A 13636-nucleotide genomic window follows, 5' to 3' on the forward strand; every position below is an offset into this window, starting at 1 on the left:
AGAAGATCCTCCCCTATGAAAAATATGATAGTTTGGTGATAGCTCACTTCAGTTACACTGGCTAATCACTGAGTTAGGCTAGGTGTTAACCAGGTGAAATATGCAGGTAAGTCCTGCGTGTCTTGACCAAGTCACTGACGCTGGGTTCAATGTCAGAGGCGTTCATGCAGAATCCAGGACAGCACTAATGAGCCCATCGGAAGTTTAAACCTCCCGGGCAATTACAGCGCACATGCATGTGTCAGAATTTCCATAGGATCCCAATGTGCAGAAGCAACTTAAGTCCAGATTTCACTGCCTTGGACATCGGAAGATTTGCGCTAATATAATGTTATACCCTGTAAGGTGAACTACTGTACATTCCTGAATTCCTATATTCGTAAATGAAATAGCTTTTAAAATAAAAAAAATTAATAATGTAAAAGAAATATGCTACCTCTGTCAACCTACCTCCCATTGGCCGACACACTTCCACTTGCCAGCTCGTGCGCTCTCTCTCCCACTTGCCAATTCACGCTCTCTATCTTTCTCTCCCACTGACCAACTCACTCACGCTCTCTCTCTCTCTCTCTCCTGCTTGTCCACTTGCCCTCTCCTGCATGCCAACTCACTCTCTCCTGTGCGCTGACGTGCTCTCTCCCGCATAACGCTGCATGATCACTCTCTCTCTCCTGCTCACTGAACTGTTCTCTCTCTCTCACCCACTTGCCAACCCAGTCCCCTTCTCTCTCCTGCCCACCAACTCGCTCCCTCTCCCCTTCTCTCTCTCTCCCTCCCGCTCACCGGCCCTCTTGCGCGTGCTCCCTCCCGCTCACCGATCCTCTCGCGTGCGCTCCCTCCCGCTCGCCGACCCTCTCGCGCGCGCGCTCTCTCCGGGTGGCCGACTCACGCTGTCTTGCGTGCTTTCTCTGTCCTGCTCGCCGTCTCACACTCACCAACTCATGCCCTCTCGCTCGCCAACCCCGTTGAGTTCGTCGACTCGCTGTCTCTCCACGTGCTCTTTCTCGCTGGCTGACCCTCTTGAGCTCGCCAGCTCACTCTCTCTCCCACTCACCAACTTGCACCCTCTTGCTCATCGACCCTCTCTAGCTCACCGACTTGCTCACTCTCGCATGCTCTCGCTCCCACTCACTGATTCGCTCTCTCCCACTCGCCAATTTGCTCTCTCTTGCACACTCACTCTCTCAAGCTCACCAACTTGCTCTCTGTTGCACGCTCTCTATCCCGCTTGCCAATTCACTCTCTTCTGCTTGCTGTCTGGCTTGCTCTCCCAGTCACCGATTCAGTCCCTCGCTTGATTGCAAAAGCAAACTTTTTTTTTCTGAAAATTAGGTTTCCAGTTTACAATATCCTAAATGAGCACCTTTCAGACAACACATTGCAGTGTCTTCCCTAATGTTCTTTACTTTCTTCTCTTCTTCAGACTCAGCTTGGCTGGATTTACCAAAGTAAAATTTACTGCAAACGAGAGCATCGATTCACGTGAATCCTTCTACTCCGCGTATCATTATTCAAAGCCGTTTGTATCGAATCAGAATCCAGGTTTATTTTAACACCCTGTTTGTGATTTCTAATTTAATTCCTGTATCTTTGTAGTTTTTACTGTACCTATTTGTTTTTTTGGTCATAATTTTGTCCTTATCTTTTTTGTATCTCACTCCCTACCTCAGAATGCCTCTTCCCCTGCTGATTGGAGAGAGTCCACATTTTGTTTCAAAGGCCCTATTTTATCTACTGCAATAATGCAACATTTGTTTAATTTCTCAAACCAACTGCCCATGCTTTTGACTTTCCTTGTGGAGATTTCCAATTGGACTCAAACTTATTTTTTGCTTTAGCTGATGCCCACTGCAACCTGCATTAAAACTACCCCAGACTTACTTCACCCAACCAGTGAAGGGACAGAAGACTTTCATTCCATTAGTCCAGTCGAAATATTAACCCAGCTTCCACAACCAGCAACCCACTGGAGCTGGTTCATAATTTTCTGACATTTATTGTTAAGAATTTATCTCCCATCATAAAATAATGTAATTTGGGAGGAAGAGTAAATTGGAGAAGTTGATTTTATTTTCTCTTCAGTTACTCAACATAGGTTTTGGACTCATATTTTATCCTATCACCCCAGATTATAATGTTCTAGACATAATTGTTACAGACTCGTAGATTTTTAAGGAAAGGAGAAATGCTTTCTTTCTGTGACTCTCAGATGCTGGCCTTCAAGGATTACTAATGCCTGTCGGTGTCTATTACAGATGTTATTGTTGGAGCTGTAGTTGGAACTATCCTGGGCGCAATTGTAATAGTATTCCTGGTGACAATGCTTTTCTGGTGGAAGAAACGGTAAGCAACATCCCTGATTGTATATGTCCAATCGTGGCCCTGCCTTCTTCAATCACATTACCCAACTCTTAAGTGGCCATTCTCTGCCTCTCCGCCTTGTTTAACGAGGCTTGAAGCTTTACTCTCCCAAGAATATGTAGTGCAGAAAAGTGTCTACTCATTAAATTTAAACCTAGTAGCTAAATAAATGATTTAGGAAGGTTCATACGTAATTATAACAGACCAATGTTTGAATAGATAACTGCATTGCTTGTTGTGATGCTGAGATAAACTCACCAGGAAGGTCTTAGCCGGTCTGTACTGAGTTAGCTGATCTCAATGGTATAATACAGAAATCAGTACAGGCAAGGGGAGATCATTCAGTCCATCAAGCTGTTTCTTTCATGGAAACTTTGTTCCACTGCCTCTCATCACAGAATCCCACTACACCTTGAATAACCAATTTTTTGCCTTCATATCCCTACCCAAAGCCTATTGCAAATATTAATCTCTCTGTCTGTGTAGAAGTACTTCTTAATATCAGTCCTGAACTTGCCTTTTACCAATTTGTACCTATGCTCCCTTGGCCTATACTTATGAGGCAAAATGTTGAGTTTGGCGTGCGGGCAGGGTCGGTAGGCCCGGGAGCAGCCGGGAAACAGGCTGTCGCCAGCGATTGGCCCCCGACCGGACTTCACACTGGCTGCCAAATTAACAGCCAGCTGGCATGAAAGATGCACTGAAAGGCCCAGCGCTGCCAAGGTGGGGGGCAGGAGGAGGGCGAGCGCTGAAGTCAGTGTGGGCGCGGGGGAGCACGCAAAGAAAGCTCCCTAAAGGCAGAGAGCTGCCTCAGGGAGCTGAAGAATTTAAAAGCCAAAAATAAACATTTTGAAATGCCAAGAAAATGTCCACCCATCAGAATCATGCAACTGAACATCTGGTGATGAAAATTCTGTCCAAACATTTTTATTTTTTTAAATTAATATTGGAAATCTCACCTTACCCTTGGATGAGGTTTCCTGAAAAAAGCAAAGGCTGCCTGGCCGATTCACCTGCCTGTCAACCATAATGTTGGATGGGCAGCGAAAAATCACCGTTAATTATAACATTAAAGGCTTTAATTGGCCTCTTAAGTGTTGGTGGGTGCGCTGCCAACTCTCACACACGCCCATCGACCGAAATATCGCGTGAGTGCGTGATGACATCGGGACGCTCACCCGACATCATCACACCCTATTTTACATTCAGGCATGTCAGGCACGTGCCCGCACGCCTAGTGAAAAATCCTGCTCAGGGTTAATTTGAAATAGTACTCTGCCTTTTCTGTTCAATTTACTAGTTAAAAATTTGTCTAAGTGCTTCATCATACTCCGTGCCCCCACCCCATTCATCCATTTCCATTTTCTAGCTTGGTGATCAACTTTGTGGTATTCTCTGCATTACCTCCAGGATTTCGAAAGCTTCCTTGTGTCTTGCTGACCAGCGATGAACACCGCCTAGTGACTCCCATCAAGCTCATTTTTAAGTGAGCCCACAATTGGCAGTCTCACTGACAACACTGGATAGCTAGTGAAGGGAATGGAAAAATTGTCACTCCTGTACAGGAAACAACACTTGTCTAAGGTTGGGTTAGATTAGAGGGAGCTTTATTTAGCAGCTAAACCATTGTAGACATCTAAAGTCAACCCTTTAAAGGAGAAAAAGAGAGAACTAAATTCAAAAACCATGTTTGTTCCTCTGAAAAATGCTATTTTAGATATGGGGTGATAGCATGGCTATTTATACTCTGTCACAACATATAAGCTCATAATATCTGATAATTACTGATGCAGCCTGTTTCTGATCTTAGCACCCCATTGGGAAGGATAATGAATCAAAATCAGGTACTTCCCCGCTGGGAGATGTTGAGTTGAGCTTTGGTGCTTCCCAAGAGGATATAAAGTTGACGCCAGACACCTCTGATGATGGGGTACTGTATAGTGGCTGACACTTCAGGGAACACCATCCTGAGGCTAGGCTGGGCATTTCTAATTGTGCAGCACTAAATCTCAGCTAGGCACTTGCACTAAATGGAGAATTCCTTTAAAACGTAGATAACCTAAAAGAAGCATGTTTGCCTTCCATGCCAACACACCAGATGGTGTATAGTATGAGTAGACATCAAGAAGAAAAGAATAGTATTGCCCAAGTGAAATGTTTCTGAGTGCGTCAGCAATGTGATGATTGATGCTGAGTTATGTTACTGTCTCAATTCATTTTTCAATCTAATGTTTCTGTCTCTTTCACAGAACAAAGTCCAACAACAAGAATTTAACCCAGCTTCCAATCTCAAATCTCAGGTAACTTTTTTTTTGGATAACCCAAATAAAGAGTTAAGGTAAATATTGCAGAGTATCAACAAGGTTGTAAAGACAATTGGTTGAGATGAGGTAAATCAGAGAGTAGTGTTTAACTTGAGTGTTTTAGTCCTTTAAGATTATGGGAGGGAAGCAAGGCAATGCATGTAAGGAGTTCCAAATGTTTGAAGTTCTGCAAAAGAATGAGTTGAAGCAGGAGACGATATGAGTCTTAATTCTAATATTAGTGGTGGAGAGAGGGGAAAGGAAATATTTGGAGCAAAATGGGGCGAGAAAGGAAAGTTGACAAGGGCTATGACCACAATTGTATTGATCAAACCGAGAAGAAAGATTGAAGGCTAGAAGCAATTAGTGGGGACCGTATAGTCAGAATTCAGGAATGAGGTAGGGCTTAAAACTGTAATGAGAGTTGAATATTTCCCTCCTGATGATGACAGTAAAGTGGTAGAATGTACTAATTCAGGGATTAGCAAGATTTACAACAAAAACAGCATTGTTTTTATTGGTAAACCTTAATTTTCAAATAGATTGGAAAGGGCAGAGTAGCTCAAGCCAGGATGGTAGGAAATTTCTTAAATATATTCAGGATAGCTTTCTGGACTAATGCATTCCAGAACCATAAAGAGGGTAGCCCGCACTAGATTTAGTAATTCATTCTTAATAATCTAACCATAAGGGAATGTCTAACTAACAGTGATCATAATAGGATGGAATTTAATGTTAGGGTTGAAAATTAAAAGCCTAATGCAGTTACTAATATTGTACATTTTGGTAAGGCTTGCTTTAGCAGGATGAGCCAAAGACTTATGGCAGCATTAATCACAACTGGTAGAAGAAAAAATTACAGATGAAGAGTGGGAGGTGTTCAAAAAAAGAAGTGAACAAAACGCAATACTAGTATATGGCCCTAAGAAACAAGAGCTCGACTTATCAAATATAAGAAGTTTTCACAATGATATTACATGGAAATTAATCGTAAAGGGTCATTGTGGGCTCTTTAAAAACAAATGTGGGTAATATCACAAATGCAAATGAGGAAATGGCACATTTGCGTAATAACTACTTTGTCAGTCTTCACAGTAGAGGAAGAGGATAATATAATTGATATTCCACAGCCTTCTTCTTTCTTCTCAGCTTGATCAATACAATTGTGGTCATAGCCCTTGTCAACTTTCCTTTTCTTGCCCCATTTAGCTTCAAATATTCCCTTTCCCCTCCCGCTACCGCTAATGTTAGAATTAAGACTCATATCATCTCCTGCTTCAACTCATTCTTTTGCAAAACTTCAAACATATGGAACTCCTTACTTGCATTGCCTTGCTTTCCTCCCACAATCTTAAAGGACTAAAACATTCACAGTAGAGGAAGAGGATAATATCATTGAAATTCCAGGGAAACTAACAACAAATTCAAGCCTGAAACTCACTAAAGATGGAGTAAGCAAATACGAAAACAATATTGGAAAAAAATAACACCACTAAAGACTGAGAAATCCCATGACCCAATGGTTTCCAACCTAGGTTTTGAAGGAAGTCGTTGAGGAAATTGCAGGTGCCTAGCCGTAATCTCCCAAAGCTCTTGATTCAGGAAGTGTCAATTTTGATTGGAAAATTGCAACTAAAATTCCATTGCTTAAAGAAGGTGAGAGAAACCAGGAAATTATAAATCTGTTGATCTAACATATATTTTGGGGAAGTTATTTGGATCTATAGCTTAAATTTGAGCTGATTAAAGAGAGCCAACATGGATTTTCAAAGGGTAGTTCAGATTTAATGAAATCAATTGAATTTTTTGAGGAAGTAACTAAAGTAATAGACAGGCAACGTGTATGAATATCATCCATATGGACTTCCAGAAGACAATCTATAAAATACCCTATAAGAGATTGTTAGCTAAAATTAAAGCCCATAGATTTTAAGGCAGATCATTGACCTGTTTAGGAGATTGGTTAAGCAGTAGGAGACTGAGAGAAGGGTTGAATGGGTATGTACTCAAATTGGAAGGAAATTAGTGGTGGCCCACAGGAATTGTGCTGGGCCCTCAAGTATTCACTGTATTTATTAATGAGATCCTTGGGCTGAATTTTACATTGATCGGGTGGGCACGCGTCCAACTGGATCGGGTGTGAAATCACGCAAGGTGACATCGGGTGAGTGTCCCGAGGTCAGCGTGATATTTCACTCGGCAGGTGCGCGCAAAAGTCGGAAGCGAGCCCGCTGATAATTAAGAGGGCGATTAATCCCATTAATGGCACAATTGTCTTCTATTTTTCATCGCCCGTCCAACCTTATGGTTGGCAGATGGTCGAATTGGCCAGGCGGCGTTCAAGTTTTTCATGAAACCTCATCCAAGGGCAGGATGAGGTTTCCATTATGAAATAAAATTAAAATAAGAACCTGTGGACAGCATTTTTACCATCTAAATTTTCAGGTGCCTGATTGTGGTGCTCGGATACTTTTTTAATCTGCTTTTTAAAACTTTATTGGAACATTTTCGGGTCTTCAGCTCCCTGAGGCAACTCTCTGCTCCAGGGAGCTTTCTCTTAGCGCTCTCCTGTGCTTGCGTTGATGTCATTGCCCAACCACCTCCACTCCGGCAGCGCTGAGCTTTACATTAATTGATTAATGTAATTAATTCCAATTAATTCCATTAATTGGCCAGCCAGCATGAAATCAAAGTCAGAGGCTGATCGTGGTCGGCGGCCCATTTCCCGGCCGATCCCGGGCCCATCAATTGCACCTGCCCGCTGAGCTAAAAATTCAGGCTGATGGCACAAAGATAGGTGGTATAGTAAGTAGTGTAGGCAGAAGCATAAAAGTACATGCAGACATTGGTATATTAAGTGAGTGTACAGAGCTATGGCAGATGGGTGTCAATGTGTCTGTGGTTGTCCATTTTGGACCAAAAATGATGAAAAGCTAGAAATAATTGAAGTCCAAATTGATTTAGGGGTCCATGTGCACAGATCGCTAAAACGTAATAGTCGGGTGCAAAAAACATCAATAACGCTAATGGAATGATAGCCTTTACCAATTAGAGATCTAGAATATAGATAGAATATAGAATAGAATAGGGGAGGAAGTTTTGTTCTAGCTATAAAATCCCCTGGCTAGACGACATCTGGAGTACTATGTACAGTTCAGGGTATCATACCTTAGAAAGGACATATTGGACTTGGAAGGAATGCAGCACAGATTCACCAGAATCTAGGGCTCCAGAGTTTAGTTGTGAGAAGAAATTTTATAAACTAGTTTTATATTCCATAGAATGTAGAAGGTTAAAGGGGAAATTTGTCAGATGTTTTAGGATTTTGGAAGAATTTGGCAGATAGGAGAAACTTATCTGCTGGTGGAGAAGTCTAGGGCACGGAATCATAGCCTTAAAATCAGAGCCAGGCCATTCAGGAGAGAAATAAGGAAACATGAAGGGTTGTAGGGGTGTGGAACTTGCACAAAGATCATTTAATAATTTTAAATCTGAGTTTGATAGATTTTGCTAGCCAAGCGTAATGAGGAATATGGAGCCAAGGTGGATAAATGAAGTTGGATAAAGATCAGCCGTAATGTTATTGAATGGTGCAACACTGTTGAGGAGCTGAGTGGTCTACACCTGTTCCTATGTTCTTAAGAAGTCAAAGATTCTCTTGCTACAAACAGCCTGTACTCTGTTGTATTCTGGTAAAGGCCAATCTCAGTATTCTGGTTCTTGGTGACCAACTGTTGCCAGTTTTTAGCCAGAATGTTTAAGCTGCCTGTTTCATTGCCCGAGGAGCAGAGCACGTGGAGGGAAAAAAAATGTGAACATAAAAGAAGAACATAAGAAATAGGAGCAGGTGTAGACCATTCAGCCCCTCAAGCCTGCCCCGCCATTCAACAAGATCATAGCTGATCTACCCCAGCCCTCAACTCCCTGATATTTCAAAAATCTATCTAACTCCCCTTTAAATACTTTCAATGATCTAGCCTCCACAACTCTCCGGGATAGAGAATTCCAGGCATTCACTACCCTCTGAGAGAATAAATTCCTTCGCATCTCAGTTCTAAATGAGTGTCCCCTTATTCTGTAACTATGTCCTCTAGTTCAAGATTACCCTTCTACTGGAAACATCTTCTCAACATCTACTCTGTCAATCCCCCTCAGAATCTTGTATGTTTCAATAAGATCACCCCTCATTCTCCTAAACTCTAATAAATAAAGGCCTAAACTGTTTGGCCATTCTTGATAAGTCAACCCCTTCATCCCAGGAATCAGCCTAGTGAATCTCTTCTGAACTGATTCAGATGCCAGTATATCCTTTCTTAAATACGGGGACCAAAACTGTACACAGTACTCCAGGTGTGGCCTCACCAACAGTACAGTTGTAACAAGACTTCCCTATTTTTAAAGTCCAACCCCCTAGCACTACAGGCCAAAATTCCATTTGCCTTCTTAATTACTTGCTGCACCTGCATGCTAACTTTTTTGTGTTTCATGCACAAGAGCACTCAGATCCCTCTGTGCTGCACTTTTTTGGAGTCTCTCTCCATTTAAATAATAGCCTGCCTTTTGATTCTTCCTACCAAGGAGCATGACTTCACACTTTCCTACATTAAACACCATCTGCCAAGAATTTGCCCACTCACTCAACCTATCTATATCCCCTTGCAGATTCCTTATGTCCTCATTACAACATGCCCTCCCACCTATTTTTGTATCATCAGCAAATTTGGATACATTACACACTTCCCCCTCCTCCAAGTCAGTAATATAGATAGTAAATAATTGAGCCCCTAGGACTGATCCTTGTGGCACTCCACTAGTTACGTACTTCCAACCTGAAAATTAATCCCCACTCTCTGTCTTCTGTGTGTTAACCAATCCTCAATCCATGCTAATACATTACCTCCAATACCGTGAGCTCCTATCTTGTGCAATTACCTTTTATGTGGCACCTTATCGAATGCCTTCTGGAAATCCAAATACAGTACACCTACCGGTTCCCCTTTAGCAACTCTGCTTGTTATATCCTCATGGAACGCGAGCAAATTTGTCAAACATGATTTCCCTTTCACAAAAAGTATGTGCTTGCATAAATGTGGCATTGACCCTGGTTTTGCAGGCGCAACAATGGCAAAACTGTCAGTGTTCACCATCATTATTCCTCTGAAGCCAACAGCAACTTCTGAAAAACATGCATGTGCAGTACAATGTGGAAATCCAGAAGTTGCTGTCAGTGATTCCTTACTTCTCTGGAGGGCGCGCTATTGACGTCATTCAAACATCAATCGTCAGAAAATCTTTGGAGTGATGAGAAATTTAACTGTTGCGCTCTTTGTTTCACAACAACAGCCCTTGAAAAAGTTACAACTTGTTGAATAATATCTTTTTCGTAGTGTACCAAGTTCATTATTAGTGCAAAACCATCTCACTAACTCTGGAAGAGCAATTTTATATTTATTAAATGCTAAATTTCTCCATGGTAAGAAATTCCACATATTTTATATTTCTAAAATATTTGTTTATTATATTTTAGCTTCCGCCAATACGTATGCCCAAACCATTAATTTTTCTATCTGTAAAATGTAAAAATTAGAAGTAAAGGAACAGTGTTTTTTGTGATTTGAAAACTGTGACGATACTTCAGTCTGACTTGCTGTTTTCTGTCTTGATGACATCACTCTTACTGGATCCCTAAAGATCCGCTTGGTGCAAGATTCAAAGTGACATCGGCAAAGGGAATGTCCAGAGATCATGATAAGCCTTTGTTTCACTGCTCAGCACAAAGTCCAGGCCATTGTAATGCCATAACTTGCATAAACTCAAGAAGACATGTAGGGACATTGGTCTGCAGTGTTTGAAGCTCAGGAAAAGGCAACAAGGATTGCTTTGAAGCAAAATGATGGCTAGTGCCTTCCTCCTTTTGTTAAGGAACTGACTTCTGTAATAAAAGGAACTATTTCATTCTGTGAATCATGGGGCTGAATTTTTCGCTGAGCAGGCAGATGCATGCCCAACCCGCTCGAGCATCAAATGACGCGCAATATTTCAGTTGGCAGGCATGCGCGGGAGTTGGCAGCACGCCCACTGACAATTAACAGGTCTATTAAGGCCAATAAAATATTAATCGAATGCAATTTTTCACTGCTCATCCAACCTTATGGTTGGTGGGCAGGAGAATAGGCCAAGTGGCCTTTGGATTTTTTATGAAACCTTATCCACGGGCGGGATGAGGTTTCCAACAGGAATTTAAAAATAAAATAAAAATTTTGAAATATCATTTATAACATGTCCCTGCTCATTTGACAGAGTCACACTGGGACATGTTTTTAACATTTGTAAATTCTTTAATTTTTGGTTTTAAAAATCTTCAGGTCCCTGCAGCAGCCCTGTCCCTCAGGGAGCTTTCATTGTGTGCACCCACGCGCATGCGCAAACTTCCGTGCTCGCCCTCCTCCCGCCCCCACTCCGGCAGCGTTCAGCGTTGCAGCATGCGATTTGCACTGGCTGGCCTTTAATTGGGTGAAGGATAGCATTGGCCAGGTGAGCATTGTAATATTCGCGTATGGATGTAATAATAGTGTGGATGAGAGTTTTAGCAAATTCTTTGACATTAGTTTAATGTAGTTCTGTGCTTTTTGATGCTTAAATGTGCATTAATATAATGAGACCAATTGGAAAAGTTACCCACTGATAAAAAGAAGAGAGAAGTCTACAGAGATCATGATATTTTCTCAAGTATCATTGTCCTGGCACCCAAGCATCAAAGTAAAAAGCACCTTTAAAGGATCTGTGATGCAGCAATACATTGGTCAATAATTAACACACGGTCTCTCTCTCTCTCTCTTTCTTCCTTCACCACCACCCCATCTCCCTCTTCCCCAACCCACCTCTTTCAACAGGGTAGCAAGAAAGTAAGTATGAAACTTGGTTTTAAACTTGGCATTCTATCCATATCTTGCAAGTAGACTGCTGTCACTCACAGTCTAGGTTCAACCACGAGTACTGACCACTTGAGCAAAGTAAAGCTGAAAGCGGCCATGGAATCTAATACGGGGTGGGGTGGGATTTGTGGTATACTGTAGGGTTGGAAGGAGCAAACAAGATCACAATAGCTGAGTAAAAAAAAGTGCCTTCGGATCCAGCGAAGAATATGACTATATGACTGAGGTAATCTTTGGTGATCACTGTGTTGCATGCATTCGTGAATTATGGAGGCATTCCCCATGCTGACACTCAGCAATAATGCTGTGTCTGCTTCATCTCACTGCAGTAATGTTTGGTGTAGCTAATACATGTGTCTAATATAAGCTGATGAGTGTTCTAGAAACTGCAACCAGCTCACATACTGAAAGCTCGTCAGGATACTATAAGAGTGCTGTTAAAATAAAGGCTTTTAAAGAACATTTTCCATTTCCCTAGTCCCAGGGCCAGAATTATGGAATGAATGTTCTCATTCTCAGTTGGCTCCTATGCAAATGGGAGTGGTATAAAGAAACCTGCATTAACCTATTCTGAATGTATTTGGAACAGCATAAGGGAAGCTTTAATCTACATCTAACCTGTGCTGTACCTGACCCAGGCTGATTCCAAGATGCTAACAAAATTACCGTGCTCCATTCCCCATCGGTTACTTGTTTTCATATTGAGGGCAAAAACCCAGGTAAAATGTTAATATTTAAAAGATGTAAATGAATTAACTCAAGGGCCTGAGGACTGATTGTTATGCTTTGTTATTGCTCATAGTGCCATCAGTGTGGACTACTTTGAAGGATATTTCAGTAAGCAACATGCTGACTCTGACTGTGGATTTGCTGAAGAGTATGAGGTTAGAATATTAATTCTACCCCATGATTTGTTTCTGTTCTCTGTCCTGTTTTATTCCATTCTGGTCTGGGGCAGGCGGTGCACATCTGTGTTCAAGGTTTTTAATGCTATAATCAACACTTATTTTAGCATTACTGGGATTTATGGGGTCTTGTGTTGTTAGAGAATCATTTGGCCTAATGTTGCAGCTTGCAAGTAGCTCTGTTATTGCTGCAGTTCGAGACGTTCTTACCTGCTGCCAAAGGAGTTAGTATTGCCCTTAATCTCCCTCCTCCCTCTTAGCACATTTACCATTGGATGATCACACATTGATGGTCATTTCGTCTGAAGGACTCTGCAAATTAGCAACCCAGTGAATGTGTATGCTTGATCGTGGTTTCTCTTAACTTGTGAATTATGTTTCCCATGCTCATTCATGAGGCAAATAAACACATTATTAAAATATTGAAGGATTTGGTTCCAAACTCTAGCCATCCATTTCTGTACAGCATAGATGGAACAAAAAGTGTGACTAGTCTTGTCATGTCAGTAAGAGTCTGCTCCTGTTTAGAATGGGTTCCTTGTATGGTAATGAACGTAACGTTTTTAAAACACGAAATCCTGTAATAGATTGTTGGAAATAAGGTGGCTAAATTATGGATCATGGTACCCCCTAGCCTAAATCTAAATGGAAAATGCCAGAAATATAAGTAAGGTCTGTCATTTGACTTACAATTTCCATGACCTCAAACCTTTGGAATTCCTTGCTACCTTTAGTCTTCCCTCTAGCCAACAACTGAACTGTAAGCCTTGGCCCTTCACTTCAGTTTCATAAGGGGGAAAGAAATGAAATATCTCGAGATTGGTTAAAGAGATTTTAATACATTTTTAAAGTGAGAAGTCTATCTTCCTGGACAAACCTGTCACTGATGAATCTCCCCTTTCTAGGAACTGAAGCCAGTTGGAATCTTGCAGTCGACACAAGCTGCCCAACAACCCCTGAACAAGCCTAAGAATCGCTACAATAATGTCTTGCCCTGTAAGTACCTGATGCGAGTGTCAATCTCTGTCCTCCTCACTTCACCATTCCCTCACACTTACAGTACTTCCCTGTAAGTACTCAGTGTTTCTGCTCCCTTTTTCCTTTTTATCTATCTTTCTCTCTCTCTCTCTCT

At 41.6% G+C, this 13636-nt stretch overlaps 1 protein-coding gene across 1 annotated transcript in view; it reads left to right on the forward strand.

Moving 5' to 3' along the window:
• The window catches only part of ptprja (protein tyrosine phosphatase receptor type Ja), a 196500-nt gene that overhangs the window by 144797 nt on the left and 38067 nt on the right, over positions 1-13636 (forward strand). The window contains exons 21-26 of the mRNA XM_078548955.1: positions 1424-1542; positions 2256-2343; positions 4611-4661; positions 11558-11569; positions 12402-12483; positions 13410-13500. Coding sequence (XP_078405081.1) covers positions 1424-1542; positions 2256-2343; positions 4611-4661; positions 11558-11569; positions 12402-12483; positions 13410-13500 — 443 coding nt within the window. The remainder of the gene's footprint in view (positions 1-1423; positions 1543-2255; positions 2344-4610; positions 4662-11557; positions 11570-12401; positions 12484-13409; positions 13501-13636) is intronic.

Source organism: Cetorhinus maximus, chromosome 9 (genome assembly GCF_964194155.1).
Source record: "Cetorhinus maximus chromosome 9, sCetMax3.hap1.1, whole genome shotgun sequence".
NCBI lineage: Eukaryota > Metazoa > Chordata > Chondrichthyes > Lamniformes > Cetorhinidae > Cetorhinus > Cetorhinus maximus.